The 22,202-nt window shown below is 48.8% G+C and overlaps 2 protein-coding genes across 5 annotated transcripts in view; both read right to left on the minus strand.

The window, feature by feature from the left end:
• Positions 1–1,182: 1,182 nt before the first annotated feature.
• LOC147007827 (kelch-like protein 10) lies at positions 1,183–17,094 on the minus strand. The gene is made up of 7 exons (XM_085866294.1): positions 16,169–17,094; positions 15,678–15,845; positions 13,610–14,099; positions 10,766–11,167; positions 9,377–9,574; positions 4,522–4,671; positions 1,183–2,442 (listed from the first exon to the last, which is right to left on the minus strand). The coding sequence occupies exons 2-7, from the start codon at positions 15,842–15,844 to the stop codon at positions 2,128–2,130; spliced, it is 1,722 nt and encodes a 573-aa protein (XP_085722420.1). The 5' UTR covers position 15,845; positions 16,169–17,094; the 3' UTR covers positions 1,183–2,127.
• Positions 17,095–17,254: 160 nt separating this feature from the next.
• Positions 17,255–22,202, minus strand: part of LOC147007828 (small ubiquitin-related modifier 1-B-like) — a 16,639-nt gene continuing 11,691 nt past the window's right edge. For all 4 annotated transcript variants that reach the window (XM_085866355.1, XM_085866353.1, XM_085866356.1 and 1 more), the window contains 2 exons: positions 21,686–21,757; positions 17,255–17,577 (listed from right to left, as the gene is read on the minus strand). In XM_085866355.1, coding sequence (XP_085722481.1) covers positions 17,509–17,577; positions 21,686–21,757 — 141 coding nt within the window. In that variant the 3' untranslated portion in view covers positions 17,255–17,508. The remainder of the gene's footprint in view (positions 17,578–21,685; positions 21,758–22,202) is intronic.

Consider the following 22,202-nt stretch of genomic DNA (forward strand, 5'->3'; position numbering starts at 1 on the left):
TCTCTCTCACACACACACACACACACACACACACACACACACACACACACACACACACACACACACACACACACACACACACACACAGACACACACACACACACACACACACACACACACACACACACACACACACACAGACACACACACAGACACACACACACACAGACACACACACACACACAGACACACACACACACACACGGGCTGGCTTCACATTTTGTCTTGAGTTCAAGCCTCTAACCGTTAAATTAACACCAGGTCGGGTTGACTCAGCCTGTCATCCTTCTGAGGTTGGCAAAAATGAGTACCAGTGTGCCGGTAACTGGGGGGCACAGCATCAGCAGCACAACTGTGCCCCCAGAAAATGATGCAGCCAAGCGGCCATCGCCTACATACAAATAAATAAATAAAAAAAACATGAACACGAAATGATTCTGCAGCGTGACGTGACGTCATACCTCAAAGGGAAGAACATGTCCGAGGCTTTCCAAGATGTCCTTGGAATATGGTTGAACCTTCTGTTTGAGAGACAGACACACCAAACATGTTCCACCAGACACAATGATCTTGGACAAAATCATCCTGACCGTTGGTGTTCACGATGAGGTCACAACTTTCACGAACTGTGCCATTAAAAGGTAACAAGTAACCGTCCCTCGTTGAAAACTTACCTGTCTAATGTCCGGCAGGTAACCGAAGTAATAGCAAATTGTAAACAAACAGAAAAAGAGCGAGCACGGAGATACGCTGGCAGTCCATCTTGTCGCCGGCCGGATAACGGTCGCCGGGGCAACGGCAAGTGGATTCAACAGCTTTGTGACGTCACAGTCATTCGTGAAGCCACGCCCACCGGTGTCGCCATGAGTCCGTGTGCTCTTCATCCTCAAACACTTTATTTCTAAGTATTGAAGGAAAAAGTTTTCCTTTTCTATTAACGGATGTGTTGTGGGTAAATCAGCCTTGCGAAAAGGATGAATAAACCTGAGCACGTTCAATACCCCACTGGCTTGACAAATCCATCCCGAACTCGAACGGCACTACAGGTAGAGACCATACCTCCACCATGCTCAACTGTTTACCTGCTTTCGCATCCAAGGAAAAGCCGTCGGAGGCCTTCGGAATCAGTGTCAACGCTTCACTTCACCACACCACTTCCGGTTACCATGGGTACCAGAAACCCGAACTCCAACACATTTGCTGCTTCTGGTTACCATGGTTACTGGAAACCCGAGCTCCAACACATTTGCATCTTTCGGTTCCCATGGGTACCGGAAACCCGAGCTCCAACACATTTACATCTTCTGGTTACCATGGGTACGGAACCCGAGCTCCAACACATTTACATCTTCCAGTTACCATGGGTACTGGAACCCCGAGCTCCAACACATTTATATCTTCTGGTTACTATGGGTACCGGAAACGATATCAACATGGAACAAATATGGCTGCACATTGTCGCCAAGTAGGGAATCGTCTCTGATCTCTTTCTTGGTATTGTTCTTCCCAAGCCGGACGATGAACTCTTCCTGCACACTCTGTGGGAGAACATCAAGAAAATGAGACTGCAGCCAGTTCCTTGGTTTATTGAGGTCATTCAGGTCGGAGGTGGTGGTCAGAGGTCATCGCATTCGCAGCCACAATGCCGGACGGCACCATATCACTGGCACATTTTCAGGTTCTACACATTTAAATGTGCCAGTACGGATGTGAGATTTGTACTCTGACCAGGGATCTGAGACGGAGACTTAACTCCTTCGGTCCCAGGTCCCTTCGGAGAATCCTTGGCCTTTGTGTCCAAGGAGTGGTTGTTGAGAGACTCAGATGAGATTTGTTACCTGCGTAGTCCATGAGCGTCAGCTCTGGCTGTATGGACACCTGGCTCGTTTTCCTGATGCTGATCCTGCTCACCAGAATCTCTCAGTGAGGGAGTCTCATGAGTGGAGGAGGCCTTTCATTCTTATTTTTGCATTCAACCATTCATTCAACCCTAACAGCTTGATAAAATTGCTCACTCATTGTGCACATTTTGACAATAACACGGTGTTGACACGTGTTTGTTGAAAATCAAGTTTGTTGTAGCATTGATGGAGAAGCCTTGAGACCATGTTGTCTTGTGACAGGCGATCATCGGACGTCTCTCGGAGCCGCGTACACGTCCACATTGGGCAAGTCGTCCGCGACACAGCAGCTCAGGGCACTGAGGTTCACGGCCATCTCCATCAGATTGTTCCACCTCCTTGACTTGTAGTCGTAACCTTCAACATTGCGGATGGTCCCGTAGCCATTGAACCCGCCAGCGACCACGATGACGTCGTCCACCACCTCGAGTCCAAAGTTGCTGCGAGGGTTGAGCATACTGGGCACCAACGACCACGAGTTCACGTCCTCATGATAAACCTCGACTGTGCCTTGTATGTTCACACCATCGAACCCTCCAACCTGTGTGCACACAGACATCAAACCATATTGTTGTGGTTGACGAAATTCGCAAACCACCATTCAGGTCCCGTAGGTGAGATATCTCTGCAAGTATATGTGTAGTTAGGCCCAAACCCGTTGTTTAGAGGGAATAAATGTCATTCATTCGGGCTGCGACCCTTCTAGATAGCCGTTTTTCTTTTACTATCTTTATTTTGGACCAGCCGCCATTACTACCATCACAACCACCACCAACCACGTCTCAACAGCCATCACACAACAACCACCAACCGCAACGCCGCTACACAACAACAGCCACGACCCTTGCCGTCACATCTCGCTCTCGCAACCATCGCATCACCGTCATTCCCGCGCCGCTTGTGGGCACCGATACTGGACTCGTGCAGGGCGCGCACCGAGCAGCGGGTGCAGAAACACCAGCCTTTCCGAAGAAATCGGATCAAAAACGACTCACGCCCACTTCTGTTCCGTCCTATCAGCGAGCATGGGGCGATTTGGCCCCGCCTCCAGGTGCGTCGGAGTAATATCGCTATATGCAGATTCATGGATCAAAAAGCATTCACGCCCACTTTTCCTCTGTCCAATGGGGAGCCAGCCAGAGGTAAAGGGTCGAAGGTGAAGGAGCGAGGCCCCGGGGGCTATAAAGGGCCGCGTTCGCTCGCCAAGAAGTCGAGTTGGGAGTTGGTGGAGTAAAGTTGAGTTGGGAAGAGTCGGGGAGTTGAGTTGAGAAGTCAGTGAAGAGAAGAGTCGGAGAAAGCAGTTGGACGGAGCTGTGGAGAGTTGGAGAGGTGGCGGCAGCGAAGGCAGTCGAGGGGGCGCTCGTGTCAGAGTCGGGGAGCTGCGGAGAGGGAAGGCCGATAACGCGACCGAGGTCGCGGTGGAGACGCTCGTCGCGGGACCCGAACCAGCGAGATATCCTCCTTCCCCCGAGCATCAACAACCCCCTCCTGTTTCCCCCCGCGCTGAGATAGTGCGAGAAGGGGGCCCCGTTCCCACCCCATACCAGGCAGTCCCAGCGAGGCCCGCGGAGTCGGGGCGCCACCGCCATTTTGCGGCTCATCACCAGACGGGTAGGCTCGACGCGGTCTCGGCCCCAGGCCCGTCTGCCCCCTCATAGTGGAGGGTGGTCCCTTTTTCTTTTGCTTTGAGTATATGTGTTGTCGGCGCCGTCTGTGAAGTAAAACTGTATAAGTGTTGCCGTGTGCTCGGTAGTCGGTGGTAGATCTGCATTGTTTTGCTTTTACATTTGCTTTTTGTGCATTATTGTGTGTTTCTTCTTCTTTTACATTTGCTTTTGGTGTATAATTGTATATGTGTGCTATCCGTGTGCCATCGCGAAATAAATGTGCTCTATGTTGAACTGTTTCTCCCGTTTCGCTTCGTCTTTTCTCTAATTGAATCTCCATCTTACTTCACGTAAAGGGTTGGTCGTGGGCTAAAACGCCCGATAATTAATCGAACCGTCCAGGTTGACGATAACACCGCTCGGTTATCCCAATAGTACGGAACGGGTCGCTTAAAGTGGCCCGTGTCCGAAGTCGACCTGCGGCGAGGTGCGATCGCCCGGTCTACCCTCCGTGTGGGTACTTAGGTAGGTCGAATTTGGCGAGCAACCCTATCCCACGCGGGGGGCCGATTGGCACGATCGTGGTGAGGCCGAAAGGCCCACCCGTGACTAGTTCCCGGCGTTAGTCCGAGAGGGTCACGACGGGATTGTCCGTCCGGTGGGCGACGTGCCGCGATTCGAGTTACGTGGCTGCTCGCACGCCGGCGGGCGCGAATCCGCAACAACATGTAAGGTGTACGGAATCACATTCGGCCTGCGGTACGTATCAAGATGCCATATGTATGGAATCAAAGCCATAACCTTGTAGGAACCAAGCAGACTGGCATTGCATCTCCTGCTCCTTCATTCCCATCGCAGCTGACGTCTCGCGATAGACAAACTGTACGATCAGTGGGAATCATTTTTCAGGATTGCATTGATACAAATGTTGTGTCTCCCTGTCTTGACCCTCTGAATGAGAGCAGGGCCGACTGTGAGCCGGTCGGTGTGATGTTTGTCATGTGCAATCTCACCACGTAGACGAGGCCTCCGCACGCGATGACACCAACACCACTGCGGCAACAGTTCATGGACGCGATTGGGCTCCATTGATTTGTTTGTGGTGTGAAGCATTCCGCCGTTGAGAGGCATTCGGTCCCATTGAACCCTCCACAGATGAAGATCTGTAACAAGACGTGACTGATTTACTCACAGAAACATGGACAAAGCAAATGATGAAGGCTTCATGATGAGAAGAGAAAGGAAAAAAAAACATTTAATTAATATATTTATATAATTTTTATTTTTTGTATACCTTGTCGAGGCTCATATGAGAGTTAACACACAACGCACAGCAAGGGGGGGCATGAGACAAGCGGGGTGGGAGGGGGGAGGACAAAACAGTGGGGAACAGAGACATTACATCTGGGGAAGGGAGAGGGATGGGCGGGGAACATGGGGAATACAAGATGGACATCACAGGGACTTTCAGGAAGGAAAGCAGGGAATTTGAAGGAGGTGGTCTTGGGTGGATTAACGGGGGTAGAAAAGATCGAGGATTTGGATGGGGGATGATAAGAGGTGGTGGTGAACAGCTGTTTTGAAGGCCTGGAGGCAAGAATGGGATTGAATAGAGTGAGGGAGTTTATTCCAAATGCGGGGAAAAAGAGGAATGAAAGAGTGAAGGTGAGCAGTGACTCGGGATTTTGGTAGTTTTACCAGAAGGGGGTTGTTGGCGGACCTTGAGCGCCTTGCGGAAATGTGGTGGGGACAAATCGCAGAGAGAGCAGGGGAGGGGGCGGGGGTGGAGAGGAGACGGTAGAAGACAGAAAGACCACCGACCTGCCTGCGGTGAGAGAGTGAGAGGCCCAAAGACTCAGCTTCATTGCGGGAGATGCCGATGATCCTAAATACCTTGGTTTCCACAGCGTGAAGCCGAGAAAGGTGGGAGACAGGAGCACCAGCCCAGAGGGGAGAGCAGTACTCCATCAGGCTGCGGACGAAAGCTTCGTAAGTGGTCAGGAGCTCAGGTGGGCCGAGGAAGGACCTTGCACGGCGGAGGATTCCCAGTCGGCGACTGGCTTTGGAGGCGAGGTTGGAAATGTGGCTTTTCCCAGGAAAGGTCATGGCAGATAGTGAGACCCAGAAGCTTGAAAGAAAGCACTTCTTCCAGAAGATTGTTGAGAAAGTGGATGGCGGGGTTTTCTAAACGGTCATTTTGGAGAGACATCGTGAGAGTGTGAGATTTGTCCGGATTGAAAGGCATGTTCCACGTGTTGGACCAGTTTGTGATTTTCCCCAGATCTGCATTGAGCGAAGAAGCTGCTGCTTGCCAGTCTGAGGGATGGCAGATTGTACGGCAGAGGATGGAGTCATCAGCAAAAAGATATAGAGGATTTTTCAGAGAGTCGGAGAGATCATTGATGAAAACCAGAAAAAGAACAGGGCCCAGAACGCAACCTTGAGGAACTCCAGCCTGGACAGGAAGGGGGTATGAAAGAACTCCATTTAGGGCCACACGTTGACTGCGACAGGAGAGGAAGTCTGTGAGCCATGAATGAGAGGAGATGGCCTTGGATACCATAGGAAGAGAGTTTGGTGAGCAGGGCAGGGTGCCAGACTGTGTCAAAAGCACGCGATATGTCGAGGGATATGGCTCTGATTTCATGTCCGGCATTAGAGGACCTCCATCCATTGTTGGGAGAGCAGAAGCTGCATATCCAGGGTAGAGTGACCTGGTCTGAACCCAAATTGAAGATCGGAAATCAAGCCAATGTTGAAGAGGAAGGATTTAATGTCTGAAGTGATGATGGATTCCACAACCTTGCTGATGATTGGCAGAAGGCTGATGCGTCTGCAGTTGCAGGGAACTGTTTTTGCACCTTTTTTATGCAGGGTGGTAACGTTTGCTGATTTCCAAGTAGATGGCAGATGGCCTTGAGCAAATGAGAGGGTGAATAGAACAGAGAGAGAGCAAGAGCAGAAGAGCAGGTTTTTAGGACACGTGGGCTGATGTCGTCTGCACCGATTGCAGAATCTGAATCGAGGTTTCACAGCAAGCTCTCCACCTTGTCAGGAGAAAAGGAAACAGAGTCCAGGGACAGTTGGGTGTGACTGGGTAAGGTGGGTAGAGAAAGTGATGGGTTTTGGACACAAGATTTCGATACAAACACCGAGTTTAGGCATTCAGCCTTTTCACGTGCTGTATCAGCAGTGCGGCCATTTGAGGTAAGGGAGGGGATGGAGGGGGACCATCCACCAGAAACAGATTTGATTAGACACCATCAGGATTTGGAGGAGGGAGAGAGGTTTGAAACTTCGGACTTGAGATGAGAAAGATGTTGTTTTCTGGCTCTCCTGAGGGTAGATACACACTTGTTCCGAGCTTTATGGAAGGAACTGAGATTACCCTCAGTTGGGTTTTCTTTCCATGGGGCAAAGGCAAGTTGTTTCAGGACAACTGCCTCGCCACAAGCTTCAGTGAACCAAGGGCGGGAGGAAGAGGAGGACAACTGAACACGAGAGTGGATAAATCTGTGCATGAGGGAGAGCAAGTTTCTTTGAAAGAATTCCCAGGATGAGTTGATGTTTGAGAAAGTATCGATAGGAGACCAGTCTATAAGTTTGAGGGCTGCTTGGAGACCCTGCCAGTCGGCTTGAGTGAAATGCCAGACTCGACGGCGGTGAGGTGGTTCTCTGATAATAGCCAGAGAGATGTCCACATTGACAAGGACGTGGTCAGAAGAACCGATTGGAGCGGAGGAAGAACAGCAGATATTTTCTGCGAAATTTGTCAAAATCATATCCAGAAGAGATGGAGTTCCATTGGTTGAGATCCAGGTCGGGAAATTGACCGATTGAGTCAGTCCCAATGAGTCGCAGAAATCTTTTGTTGAAGTGCCATGACAGGTGAGAGAGGTCCCCACACCTAGCCAACTGGCATGATGACAATTGATGTCACCACATATGAGGAAGAGAGAGTTTGGATGAGAAGATAGAAGTTGGTCCATGAGAAGATAGAAATTTTACATGAAACCTTTCTTAACAATCACACCTGTAAGGTGGCCTCCAAAGGCAGTCACCGATTTGGCATCCTCCATCGTGCGAAGTCCCCTCCTTGGCACACCTGAACTCTTATCCACCTGCAAGGCTTTTGTCCACAGCTTGATAACGGAGTACTGTTCTCTTCTCTGGGCTGGCACCACTGCCTCACAACTTGCTCACCTTGATGCCCTGGACACCAAGGCTTTCGAGATCATTGGAATCTACCGTGATGACCCTGAGTCGATGAGCCGACGACTTTGCTATCGGCGACAGGTCGCTGGTCTCTCTGTCTTCTTCCTCCTCCTTCCTGATCTCGCACTCTCTGCCCTCTCTGTGCTTTGCTCCCCTCCCCCCAAAGGTATCTGTAGGGCGCACTTGGTCCACCATCAACACCCTTTTGCTCACCTCCACTCATTTGTTTCCCACCTGTGGAACCAACTTCCACATTCTCTTCAATCTGATTCTTCCCTCCAGGTCTTCAAGACAGCTGTTCACCACCATCTCATATCATCCCCAATCCGAAACCATGATCTATTCTAAACACGTTAAGCCACCACCACCCCCACCCCCAAATTTGGCTTCTGTGTCCATCTTATACACCCCTTGTATTCTCCCCTACTCCTCATCCTCACCCACATGTCCCTTGTTGTGCATCTCCCCTGCTGTTCGCTTCTCCCCCCCGCCCCCACCCTCCCTTCTCTTTCTGCTGTTCCTTTTGTTACGTTGCATCCTGTTCCGTTCCATGTTCGAGCTCTTCCACGAGCCTCGACTCTGGATACAACAAAAAACTGCCATTTCAGGGAGATGAAAACACTGGACTTGGCCACGTGGCCCATCATGTCTGTGCTATACCCACAACCCAGCACTCCCATCAAGTACAAGTGCTCATTATAAGGCCGGAATATGGCAACGGAACCAGCACACAATGGCGACCTCTCTCTTTTCAAAAGAGACCGTGGGATATTTAAAGCCGATAATGTCGATGCAGGCAAGACAGCCAGCTTTGTTTGTTCAACCGAATGACGGCGTGCTCCGAGATGCTGCGGCCCCAGCGAGTGTCGCACCAGAATTGCAGTGCTCAGTTAACTTTGATCCAGTCAAGGATCAACGATCATAACGAGACGACGGCGCAATACAATACATGATTGTGATTCTGATGGAACCATGCTCCGTTACGGGGTGTTGGTGCTGCTGGAGCAGTTTCTTGACAAGAGTTATAAAATGGGAGGTTTGCCATTGCCTTCCCAACAGTCGTTCAGGCAGGGATTAGGAACTTGTTCCAGGGTGTCGGCAATTTGGTGACAACTCAGTGACTTTTCACGAAGGACACGTTGGGACGTCTCAGGTGCACCAACTCGTGCCAGCCGGCACATGGGACTCCCAGGTTGACGTCCGTCCGAGGAAGGGCACCGCGCATTGATGGAACACCGCGATGACGGATCAGAGCTGCCTCGGGATTTGAAACCACGCCAGAGAGCCTCGAAGCAAGTGCGCATGTGGTCTAGGTCATCCTGCCAACCCACGAAACGTAAACCTACAAAACCCCGAGCGTCCGGCTCGATGGCAAGTGTGCTACAGATAACTGGTCAACGTGTCCTACGGGTCATGAAAGCGCACAAATCAACTGGAAATCAAATCACAACACCAAGGTTAAAAAATTAAAAAACATCAAACAACAACAATGTTCAAATGAGTGTGTGTGTCCAACTTGGACTGAAACGGGACCTGAGGTCCCAGAATTGTCCGCAATCGACATCATCCAAGTGTGAAAGCACTCGGTTACACACACACACACAGACGTGGAGTGCAACGAGCTACGATCACGGTGAGTGCTGTCCGGACTACCTTTCCGTGGTGCACGGTTGCACCGGCATCGCTGCGTCGGTCTTGCATGCACGGGATGGCGGTCCATTGATTGGTCTGGTGCTCGTAGCGCTCGGCGGTGTCGAGGCGTGTGAAGCCATCGTAGCCACCAAGAGCATACAGGTAGTTGTCGAGCACGACGACGCTCACGTAACACCGATGGGAGTGCATGGGGGCAACCTGGGGGCACATATTCATTAATAATGGTGCATGACCTACTTGTACATCAACACGATCCATCACGCGCTTACCCTGTGACGTTTCACCGTGTTACGGTTTGTTTTTTCATCCATCTTTTTATTGTTTAATAACATCCTTCAGTTTCTTCAAGTTCAGTTTCGGTCATGGCTGCATCATCCGATGCAAGCTACTTCCGCTGAGCCTCGAAGCTGAGGTCAGAGCAATCTCGTTCGACGTCAACCGAGTGTTCGGTACTCGCTGCCACCCACCGGGGCCTGTTCGACAAACTATCCGCCATTTGCATCCAGGGCCCATTCTTCGGCACGTTCGCTCCGTGCGGGCCAAACAACACGTCGCTCTCCCCTGCTACGTCACAACGATCTGGCGTTCCCTGACGTCATAGCCTCGGGACACTTCCTAAATTGCTCAACACAGACGAGCATTCCTGCTTCTGTGGAATCGACTGATCCTTGTCTGCATTGTCGTTTTTATACAGCATCATGTTAAGACTTCTTAATGATCCTCCGTTTCATGGCCGGTGTACGTTATCGGCTGCATCGTGACGTCACCGTCGTATGTCATGACGTCACCGGCACATTCTTTGGTGAGGTTTGATGATTAAAATCACATCGTTTCCCAAACATGACGGTTACCTGTGCTCCGTTTTGTCCGCTCATAATATTAACAAGGACAATTGTGTCCAAGAGCAGCGTCCTAAAGGTTTTGTCGGCTAAAAAAAAATTTTTTTTTTGAAAAACAACAACAGCTTCCGATATTTCGTCACGTGCCTTGATTAAGCCAATTGCGAAACCCGTCATAATGTATTTACGTATTTACGATATATCGTGTATTTACGAAATAAATAATGTATTTACGAAATTACAATACGATAAACTTTTCGAAACTTTAAAGCAAATGTCCGAATATATTTACAAGTTCATGATAGACGCTCTGAAAAGGCACCGTCTATGTGAGGATGTGTACATGTGCTCAGTATTTAAGGAGATCTGGATCTTGTATATACAAGAGCCGAGTCCGAGAGATTAGGGTTTTGTCTTCACAAGAAGAAGAAAATCAAGAAGAAGAACAAGAAGAAGAAGAAGAAGAAGAAGAAGAACGCCAAGCTCTCCATGAGCAGCGTCTCGCGTAATTATGGTAATAACAAGCAATATGGTAATCGTGTTCATCAACCTCTTGCCAGATGACGCCCACAGGGTCGAAACGCCGTACGCTCTTGAAGAACTCCAAGCCGTCGAAGCCGCCGACGATGAAGACGTACCCTCGATAGAAAGCGGTTCCGTGGTACGCACGTGGGATTTCCCCGGTCACTGTGACGTTCACCCAGGCGCCGGCTCGTGAGTCGTAGCACTCCATCGCATTGGTCGGGCTTGCCCCGCTCCAACCGCCAAAGGCAAAGAGCACGGAAGATGGGAGGCGTGGGCGCGCCACCTCGTTCGTCGACCTGGGATCCAGGTGATGGATGCTCATAATTGCTGAAATTATGAGCTTTTGGCACTTTAATGAGTACTTCATGTACTCGTGACACTTGACGGTGTTCATCAGGTACCCGCAGTCCAGGAGGGACAGACGAACCTACGCAAAACAACGAAGGAGAGGAGAAAGAAACAAAATTCGTGAAAAAAACTAAAAGAAAAAAAAGAAGATTGTGATAAATTTAACTCAAAATGGCTCTCGTCCACCTGATCAGGTGAGTCGCGAGGAATTCACGAGCACACGAAAAGATGCTTTCTCGCAATCGGTCTCATGGCACGCACCGATGAGGGCCGAGGATGAGGTCGTCCATTGGTTGGGTGGGCACGACACCCTCACACTACTCTCCACAACAAGACAACACACTACAGGGTTGATAATACGTTATTTATCAATGATAATACGTTATCAATGATAATATGTGTCTGGTGGTAACGGGAGGGTGTGGTGGGATGTAATATATGTCAGTGGTCTTTCTGTCTTGTACCGTCTCCTCTCCGGTCTCATCCCCCCCTAATTTTTGCTCCTTCGCCCCTGATAGCGAGAAAGTAAAGGTGTGTAAAGTAAAGCGAAGTCCAACATGGCTGAGTTTCGTGGACCGTTGACGCTTCATCTAGGAGGAGATAACAAACACTTAGCTCCATTTTAGTATTGTTGCGGTTTCGCGCCCGCCGGCGTGCTGACGGCCACGTAACTCGAATCGCGGCACGTCGCCCACCGGACGGACAATCCAGTCGTGACCCTCTCGGACTAACGCCGGGAACCAGTCACGGGTGGACCTTTCGGTCTCACCGCGATCGAGCCAATCAGCCCCCGCGTGGGATAGGGTTGCTCGCCAAATTCGACCTACCTAAGTACCCACGCGGAGGGTAGACCGGGCGATCGCACCTCGCCGCAGGTCGACTTCGGACACGGGCCACTTAAGCGACCCGTTCCGTACTATCGGGATAACCGAGCGGTGTTATTCGTCGACCTCGACGGTTCGATTAATTATCGGGCGTATTCAGCCCACTACCAACCCTTTACGTGAAGCAAGATGAGGATTCAATGAAAGAAATGACGAAGCGAAGCGGGAAACAGTTCAACACAAAGCACATTTATTCGCGATGAACGGAAAGCGCACATATACAATTCCACCAAAAGCACACAGAAAAGAAAAACACAATGCAATTTACACAAAAAGCAAATGCGACAATGCAGATCTAATACCGATTACACGAGCACACGGCAACACTTATACAATTTTACTTCACAGACGGCGCCGACAACACATACCCAAAACCAAGGAAAAGAATAGAGAACCCTCAAGGATGAGGCGGGCCTGAGGCCGAGACCGGGTCGGGCCTACCCGTCTGGTGATGAGACGCGGAGCGGCGATGGTGCCTCAACTCCGCGGGCCTCGCGGGCAGTGTCTGGTAGGGGGTGGGAAAGGGGCCCCCTTGGTCGCACTATCTCAGCGCGGGGGGAAACAGGAGGGGGTTGCTGATGCTCGGGGTATAGAGGATTTTTATTGTCCCGCGACGAGCGTCTCCACCTCGGCCAGGTCGCGCTGTCGGCCTCCCTGGGGTGCAGCTCCCTGCACGACGCGAGCACCCCTCGTCTGCCCTCGCCGCCTCTCCACAGCTCCGTCCCCTCCGCTCCGACTCCAACGCACACGACGACCAGCTCCTTCTTGCCAACTCCACCGCCCGCGAAGTCTTAACTCTCTGTTCTGGTGTTTCTGACGAACACGGTCGCTTATATAAGCCCCGTGGCTTCGCCTTTGACCCCCTCCCTTCGACCTTTCACCTCGCTCCCCATTGGCCCGAGAAAAAGTGGGCGTGAATGCTTTTTGATCCATAAATTTGCATATATCGATCGCCCTCCAACGCCCTGGGGGCGGGGCCAATTCGCCCCTCGCTCACCGATTGGACGGAACAAAAGTGGGCGTGTGTCGTTTTTGATCCGTTTTTGAAGCACAAAATCCGTGATTTTGTACACGCTGTTCGGCGCGCGCCCTGCACGAGTCCAACACCGGTACCCACAAGCGGCGCAAGAACGGTGGCGATGCGACGGTTGCGAGGTGTGACGTGAAGGTCGTGGCGGTTGTGGTGAAGCGGCGTTGTGGTTGGTGGTTGATGTTGTGACTGGTGGTGGTAACAATGGCGGTTGGTCCAAAATAAAGATAGTAAAAGAAAAACGGCTATCCTGAAGAGTCGCAGCACGCATAAATGACATGTATTCCCACTAGACAACGGGTTTGGGCCGAACTACACATGTACTTACCGAGATATCTCACCTAAGGGACCTGAATGGTGGTTTGCGAATTTGGTAACCACAACAGTATTATCGAAGATTATTAAATCTTTCAACCACATTCGGTGACGTAACGGAGAGAACGTCCACTCCAATTAGGGCAGGTCGGTGGTTTGAACCACGGCTCAATCTCACCAAACACTTTATTACTTAAACGTGTGTTAGTGTGTGTCCACACATGCGCACACCCCAATGACGGTGGCTGCGTGCAGGTACAGGTACAGGTACAGGTACAGGTACAGTGCTTACCTTGGAGAGAAGTTTCTCAACGCACGGTGTCCGCGTTTGTTCGGAATATCCGATCCACCTCTCCACGGCCTCGAACACGACCCGCTCGTTCTTCACGTTCAGATGATCGCGCTCCATGAACTGGAGCAAGTCATCGAGAGGGAGCTGCACGAACTCGTCGCTCACCCGGGCCACGTCGACGAAGTGTCTCAGCACAAACCTGCTCGCCGCCATCTTCAGATCCTCGCAGAAAAACGTGTCCGCCAACTTGTAAATCCCGATGCAGTTGTCCGAGCACAAGCGATCCTTGAGGAACCTGCAGCAGAGCGTGAGCGCATCATGAATGGAGTAGTAGTCGGCCGCGACCAGGAGCTCTTCCACGTTATTCCCAGTGACGGGCAAGACCCCGGTGTAGCAGAACTCGCTGAGCAGACGAATCACTTCGGGTTCCACTCCCGTGAGGTCGAACTTGCGTCTCACGTGCCCGTTCCACCTCCTGCTGAATAACACTCTGTGTTCGAGAGAGAGAGAGAGAGAGAGAGAGAGAGAGAGAGAGAGAGAGAGAGAGAGAGAGAGAGAGAGAGAGAGAGAGAGAGAGAGAGAGAGAGAGAGAGAGAGAGAGAGAGAGAGAGAGAGAGAGAGAGAGAGAGAGAGAGAGAGAGAGAGAGAGAGAGAGAGAGAGAACGATGGTCAGCGAATTACATGGCAACCAGCTTAATTTACGTGTGTGTGTGTGTGTGTATTAGTCACAGACAAACACCTAAAACCACCATTCATTGATGGATCTGCGGAACGTACGAGGATCCTCGTAACGCGAGGTTCATCATCCGAGGAAGGCAACGCGGTTCGAAACCATTGTTCGGCAACGTCACAAGGACGATGGATCCTCGTTCCCAGAATGCTTACAAACCGAACAGAACGAGTGAGGTTCCATGATTACATTTAATCAAGATTTCCTCATCATCGATAACTCCCGCCCTGTGATGGATGATGACACGCACCCACAGGCGGGCACAAGGGACGGCGAATTCAGCTGGTTGTGCCTCGCCACGTTTCGGCTCGTCGTGGAACCTTCTCTTCAGTGGCTTTCATTCACCTGCTCATTTAATCTCATGAGGAAGGGAGGGGACAGCTTGCTCTCGGAGAGGTGTCACACCATCACACACCTTATACTAATTTAAAAATCAACAGGTATCACTGATCCGTAAAACCAATTACCAGGAAAACAATTTTAATCCAAGTACAATCAGACTAAATTTCATCATCAGGTGTTGTAATATCCCATCGCGATTCCACGTAGCTTCCGGAACACATCATCAAAGTCATCCTTTTTGTCTTGGACATGACGGCTACATGAAACTCGCGTGACCATAGTCTTCGTCGTAATCTTCTTCATGCCAACAACAAGCAAATTAATCACGCATATCATAATAATCAATTATCATGCCCACGTGATACGTGCCCACATCGTCGGGAGTTTGCAGGACGGGCAGCTGCCCTTTCGGCAAGCTGAGAAAGTCCTCCAACTCTTCCGTTGTTCAGAGGCACAACCATTTCTCCCAGGTACTTTCCAGTTATTTTCAGCCTGTTTGAGAAGCTTTGTGAGTCATTTTAGGAAACAATCCTTTTCTCGCACACGCACGAAACACTCCGGGGAGCGTCAAACACCGTAGTTTAGGTGTTTCCGCGCATCATTTTGAAAGTCCCTCATTGGTGAAGGTCATGATGACTGTTTTCCTGGACAATCACATGTCAGTCTTTTGGACTTTGTACGCAGCGAGTATGATGGAAAGAAACATACGCAACGATCAACCGGCCTCACCACCCCGACAGCAAACATTTGTTGTTTTACTTTGGTCGAAGCGCATTTCGTCAGCGATATAAAATGGCAATGTTCTTTAAATATTGTTTTTGTGGAATGTTTAAACGATTTTGAAAGCAAAATAAGAGGGCTTCCTTTGATTGAGTCATCAAATAACATGCACGTCCTACTCGCCCTCTCCCAACCTCCCTCCTCTGTCCCCACAAATCCCTTGGCTTCATGAAATTATGTCATATTTAATTGCCCCGACAGTTAAGTTCAACATACCTGAAATAATTGCTGTAACAGCACAGAATGTTTTTGTGAACATTGATAACCTTTCCTTGCACATGCAGTGCAGCATCACAGAGCTTTCCTTCCGTGCACAACTCGTTAAAAACGTCCGCTCTTGTGGAGCCTGCGCAGCATTCGTCATCATCGGACGTGTCCTTCATTCTGCAACAAACAGATTCAGAGTTCGAACTCTACGGCATCAAGCCGGCGGACTGAGTGCAAAGTGTACGTTCAAGAACAACAAAACAATTCCTCCGAAATACCTCCAAAAATTAGAACTCGTCAAGAAATCCGCAGCCGAACATCGAAGATGGAAAATTAAATATATCTAACTGTCGAGTTAATAAGTTTCAATTGTTGCAATCGTCCTATTTGGAGAACTTAATGGACTCGTTCTAGTACGGCACAGTCCCAAGCGTGTACCGCGTGCAAACGTCAAAAGCAGTCAATATATAAATATAGAAAGACCCACCCACATGTCTCACCTGTGAATGTAGGGAATCGCTGCTCGTTGTGCGAAGATAACCTTCTTTCTGCCACCTGCACAAAAGGTGTATTATGACGTCACAAATGACTTTATGTGTCATCGGCAATGAAGTGCTTGTTGTCGCGATGAGAGTTCTTTGGATTCTCGATCGTGCATTTATTTTTTTGAGGTTTTATTACGATCGAAACGCCGATATTTTTTTGTTTATTTTAGTGGCTGCTGATGGTGTTTTCAATGAAAATTTGTTCGCCGAGTATTTTTTTAAACGACGATGACTGGCACTGCGATTACTTTGTTTGTTTGTTAATACCTGCGACACCAAAGGTGGATTGTCGACGTGTTCACCCGTTGGTTTATGAGCACGACGTCTCAAAAACGTTATGGACAGATTCGGACGAGATTTGGTGGACAGGATGTGTGTGTGTGTGTGACAAGGACGAATTGATTCCATTTTGGTATTCTTCACCCCGATACGCATGCCGCACTCTCACCTGCTACGTATCGACATGTAACATGGTTCTTGTTCGTATTATGAAGGCGATTTCTGTTCGACACTCTTCAAGTGTATAATTCGATTTAAACAAGAGTTTAAAGGCATATAATTAATTTAATTCTGGGTTTTACCGCCGTTTTTACTCAGTGTCTATTACATCGCCCGATCTAATGCATTCCATTAGTTCTTCATGCCTGTTGTTTGTGTCCTTTATGACGTCCTTAAAAACAGTAAGTTTCCTGTTTGGAATGATTTTACATTTTGTTTGACAGACAGGCAGACAGAGAAAAAAAAATGTATCTCACTCCTCTCTGCACGTGTGCGATCGGGACAAATTGAGAGCCCAAGTTCGGTGAAATAACAAACTTGTTTTCCAATTCATGTTCAAAATAGAACATTCAATTTGAATAAGGTGATACTCGATCACAAACTGATAAGATAGACAGACGGATGGACCGATGGACGGACAGACATGAACCAATTACTTAATCCCGCTTTTCGTTTCACGTGTGCGGGGTAACATATGGGGGACGTGAGCAGAGAGTGAGGAAACGAGGCCATCAGAGCTGAAAGCTCTCAAAACAAAGCGAGAACTTTTATTTTTATTTTTATTTCAAAGAAAGATCAACGAACCAAACAAGAGAACGTATTGAGGAGGCCGGAGATTGCAAACCGATTCCAGCTACTCTCGTCACCAAACTCAACCAAAAATAAATGCCTGATTCATTTGCTCTTCAGCCAACCACCGAAGTCCTTCAAGAAGACCACTCACAAAACAAATATAAAGTACACATTGCTGAAAGGGGTTTGTAATCATTTGAAAAGGCAGGTGTTTGAGAGCAGTTCTAGTTTATATACAGTCCACCAGTCTGTTCTCGGTACACCTCAATGATATCTCCGTCTTCCATTCCCAACTAGAAGAGGGACAAAATGGTAAAAATTAACAAATATCACAAACATTCAAAAGGCAAAGCTTCTCAAGAACCAAACGCTCTAAATAAATAAAAAAACAAACAAGTAGAGGTACATTTAAAGAACACTGCCCCCATGCCCAACAAATAAATAAATAAATAACAAATCCTCCAGCCCCATGCCCAACAAATAAATAAATAAACAAGTGGTGCCAGGCACAACAAATCCCGCCCATTTAAGGCATAAAGTTATTTTGAGGATCAAATTTAAAATTTGAACCATGTTTTAGTTTTAATGGAAAATTTGTCATTTTGACCGATGACCATGACCCCCAAAACTTCGGACCTTACCGATATTCACAAATATACATTCTTCACTTTGGAATGGGTAGGATTATAAGTGACAAATAGAATAAGGTTCACTATAAGCTTAGTTTGAAGTAAATCAGATCATTTTTGACGACGTTATGAGTGAAAAACGATTTTGATCTTTTCGTGACCTTGACCTTGACCTTTGATCCAATTTGACCCAAAAGTTAATGGGGTCGTCCAAGGTTCATTGCCCACCTGTGGATTAAATTTGATAGTGTTTGCTGAAGCCGTTTTGCCGTAAAGTTGCTAACAGACAGAGAGGCAAACAAACAGACAAACAAACCGGACGATTACAATATCCCACTCCCTCCTTCCGGGGGGCGGGATAATAAGGAATTAATAAATCGATAATAATTAAGGAATTAATCAATTAATTGATTAATTTAAAAAAATTAAAAATAGTGTTTTTGCCAAGACACTTGTTCACTTTTGTCCCCAAATTTCAGCTTCCGAGCTCAAAGGATTGCGAAGATATCGCCCGGACAAACCATAAAAACGTCACGGAGAGCACGATTACTTGCAAAATCCACCTCCCCACCTACAAAGGTTGCCATGGATACATCAAATTGTCCATTTCGTTGAGATTAAAATTGACAATCTTAATCAAAGCCGAGGTTAATCGGATGAAAATTGATTATTTTTCAGATTGAAACAGATGATTTTACAAGTTTGACCTTGAGTTGACCTTTGACATTTTGACCTCAGAAATCGTTGGTTTCCAAATTCAGTGATGCACGATGAAATTATGAAACAGCTCAGGTCTGTACACTAAATCCACAATCTGCATGCACCTCTCTTTCTCTCTCTCTCTCTCTCTCTCTCTCTCTCTCTCTCTCTCTCTCTCTCTCTCTCTCTCTCTCTCTCTCTCTCTCTCTCTCTCTCTCTCTCTCTCTCCCTCTCTCTCTCTCTCCCTCTCTCTCTGCCCCTCTCTCTTTCTTTCTCTCTTTTTTTCAGCTGTGGAATACAAGACCCTCCACTCCAATTGCTTCTAACAACAGGAGGTCTATTCTCACTCACGACAGGTGGGTGTGTGACCTTACAATATTCTACCTGCTCTAATCTGTTCCCACCTGTTCACTTACGCAACTCCTCCTTCAAGTTTGCACAGATTCTTCCAGAAACCGAGCTATTTCTCCTCCGGCCCTTTGCCTTTTCTGTTGAGCATCCACTCACGTGCAACGTCTGTATTTAATATCATCTGTGAACTTGCTGTCCTCTGTCATTTCGCTCTTCCATGAACTTAGATTTCTCGATAAAATAATATAAATGACTAGCAACGATACTCGGCGTTGCCGGGCAACGTCGGGTCCCTCTTCCCACTCCAGCCTTTCCCTCCCACCTCACCCCTTGAGGGACAAATTCATCGATATGGCTGAAATAATGATGCTATACATGTTTATCCTCATCGTCATGTCATGAATCTGGGATGTGTTCAGTCACCAAGTTGCTTGTACAGCGCTTGCCAAGTGGCTTAAGCATTCGAGCAAGCACTCTGTTAGAAACCGTTGAGAAGGAACGGCTGGCTTGGCAAGCGCGAGCTCGCCAGCTGCTTTGGTAACAACACACCACTGGACATCTCAACAGCAAACAATACTTGGAAAACAGCAACAAAAGGACATTTATTTAAAAACATGAAACACTTCTAATATTGATGAGGAGTATCACACACATCCACCCACACACACAAACTCAGCTTTATAGTGTTACGGCTGTGGAAATTCGCAGAGCACCATATAGGTCCTTCGATCAGTTATGTCGATAAGTCTGTGTTCAGATAGATTTCCCCACCGATGTCTAAGGGTTTTATTCGTGTAACCGGGCTGTGAATCTTTGAGTTAGCCATTTTTCTTTTACTATCGTTATTTTGGACCAACCGCCATTACTACCACAAGAAAGCCCCACCAACCACCTTCTCCACCACCAACATCGCTCTGATCAACCGCTTCACAACAACCACCTTAACCACCACCGCCCAACCACACCACCCTCACGACCACCACAAACGCCAGCCACACCACCCTCACGACCACCACAAACGCCAGCCACACCACCATCAAGACCACCACATAACGCCAGCCACGCCACCATAACGCCAACCACACCACCACCGCATTTCCACCTCAGCACGTTTGCGAGAAGCCTGGCATTCATCGGGGGAGAACGGACGACGGCCTCACCCCTCCCCCCAACGACAAACACGTGCGGAAAAGACAAAAGCTATGAAGACATAAAAGAAAGGCCCCGATTCGGCGAGGAAAACGCCCTGCTTCTGGAAGCTCCGCGCGCGTGCTGGAAGTGAGGGGGCGAAAGGGAGGGGCGAGGTGCCGTGGAAATAAAAGGGCGCGCTGAACGCAGACTCTCCCTCTGAGTCGTCGGCTGCTGGAGGTTGAGGAGGTGTGTGGAAAGGAGAATAGGGTGTCGTGTCGGAGTTGTGGGCAGTGAGTGGAGCCGCGGTAGGGGCCTGGAGAGAGCGGAGCGCAGCGGAGCCAAGGCGCACGACCTGCCATACCGTGCCTTACCGTTGGTCACTGGAGAGGGGACATCGAGGGTCGCCCTGGAGAGTCACCACGAGGGACAAGCTAGCCAGCTCGGTCTCTCGGAGCCTTTGCGGTCTGCACGGCTCCGTGTTAATAAAGACCCCAAGGGGTCCAGTCTACCCCTCGTCTGTCCTGGGGTTTTTCCTTGCTTTTGAATGAACGTTGTGGCGCCATGTCCGTTTGTAGAACTGTTAAGTGTGTACATCATAGATAGACGGTAGAAGCTCTTTTGCATTGCTTCTGTTGGCTGTATACTTGCGTGCGTGTTCGGCCTTGCATAATTGCCATTGCTGCATTGATTGACGTGCAAGCCTGCATATGTGTCTTGTGAAATAAATGTGCTTGTTTAAATGTAAACCCGTTCGATGTGTCGTTTCCCTAATTGAACTGCCATATTGCACTCGGAATATAGTTGGTTGTTAAATAGCCGATAAAGTGATCGGGTCCAACGGGGCTGCGCGATAAATATCCCGCTCGGTTATCCCAAAACGAAGCGAGCTGCTTGAGCGGCTTGTTTCCAAGCGGCCCTGTTGAGGTACAGTCTCTCGGTAGTCTGGCCGTGCGATTAATTAGGTATATCGACAATCCGGAGATTGACCCTGTAGCGCGGGTAGAATATTGACTCGGCTGTGGTGTGCTCAAAACACACCCGTGGCTGGTTTTCGGCGTTGATCCGGAAAGCCGCGACTGGATTGTTCGTTCGGTGGGCGAAGTGGCCGCTATTGGTTAAACGCGGTCGTTCACACGCCGGCGGGCGAAAATCATCAACAATGTATTAGATTACCATGTTATCTTGAAAGTTGTTCACTTGAACGACACAACTGATTGGCAAAATATCTCTGCATCCCGTATCTCCCCAACCCCTTTTACCTTCTCCTCCTACATCCTCCAAAATCCTCCTGCTACCATTACAACATCCTCCTCCTCCTTCCACTACAACCACAACATCCTCCTCCTCCTCCTTCCACCATGACCTCCTGCTCCTCCCACCGACCTCGTGTAAATAAATAAACACATTTACCCCAAACTTACTTGCTTCTAGTTCCGGGGAGGCAATTTTCGAAAAACAAACAAACAAACAATGCAGCAGGTAAACAAAAACAAACAAACAATGCAGCAGGTAAACAAAAACAAACAATGCAGCAGATAAACAGTCGCACGTTTCCAGTCGATGAAGTAACCCCCCTCGTCATCCCACGTACCTCGAATGGTGTTTCATGGTCATTAATCCTCTGCCCTTCAAATATGAACCGCAGTGAGTGTGGCGGAACAGACTGAAAGCAGAAAAAGAGAACAGTGGGGAAGTGATGTCTTCAATCAAAAACAATAATCCGACACGTGTAGCTGAGTCTTCAAAACTCGAGTGTTCAAAGTAAACTCCGACGCGTGTGAGGACGCGGAAACGGAACAACTCCGGTGAGAGTAAACTGCTCGAAGTGATCCAAACACAGCACACAGGGGAAAACTAAAATCCTCAAACAAATTACAATCGTTGTGTTATCACACGCGAGCAAGTACAACCGGTCACTTCGCCGGTGGTAATGTTAACGAGCCCCATCGTCGCCCGTCAACGTGAAGGACACGTCCACAGTGAGCTCCCACCTCCGTTTCACCGATAAAGGTGACGAGCCAGGAATTTTTATCTCCCTTGAACCTTCTCAGGTGAAGAATCAAAACTTACAAACACGATAGATTGACCAGCACCACCACCATCCTCAC

Source organism: Eptatretus burgeri, chromosome 24, assembly GCF_056783735.1.
Source record: "Eptatretus burgeri isolate ZD-2024b chromosome 24, Ebu_testis_v1, whole genome shotgun sequence".
Classification (NCBI taxonomy): domain Eukaryota; kingdom Metazoa; phylum Chordata; class Myxini; order Myxiniformes; family Myxinidae; genus Eptatretus; species Eptatretus burgeri.

Excerpts from the sequence above, each read along its gene's own strand:
- LOC147007827 (XM_085866294.1), bottom strand. The coding sequence starts at position 15,844 with ATGAAGGACACGTCCGATGATGACGAATGCTGCGCAGGCTCCACAAGA. Across the intron at positions 11,168-13,609 it reads TTGAGAAACTTCTCTCCAAG|GTTCGTCTGTCCCTCCTGGA; the intron begins GTAAGCACTGTA and ends TGTTTTGCGTAG. Across the intron at positions 4,672-9,376 it reads CAACCGTGCACCACGGAAAG|ATCTTCATCTGTGGAGGGTT; the intron begins GTAGTCCGGACA and ends GTCTTGTTACAG.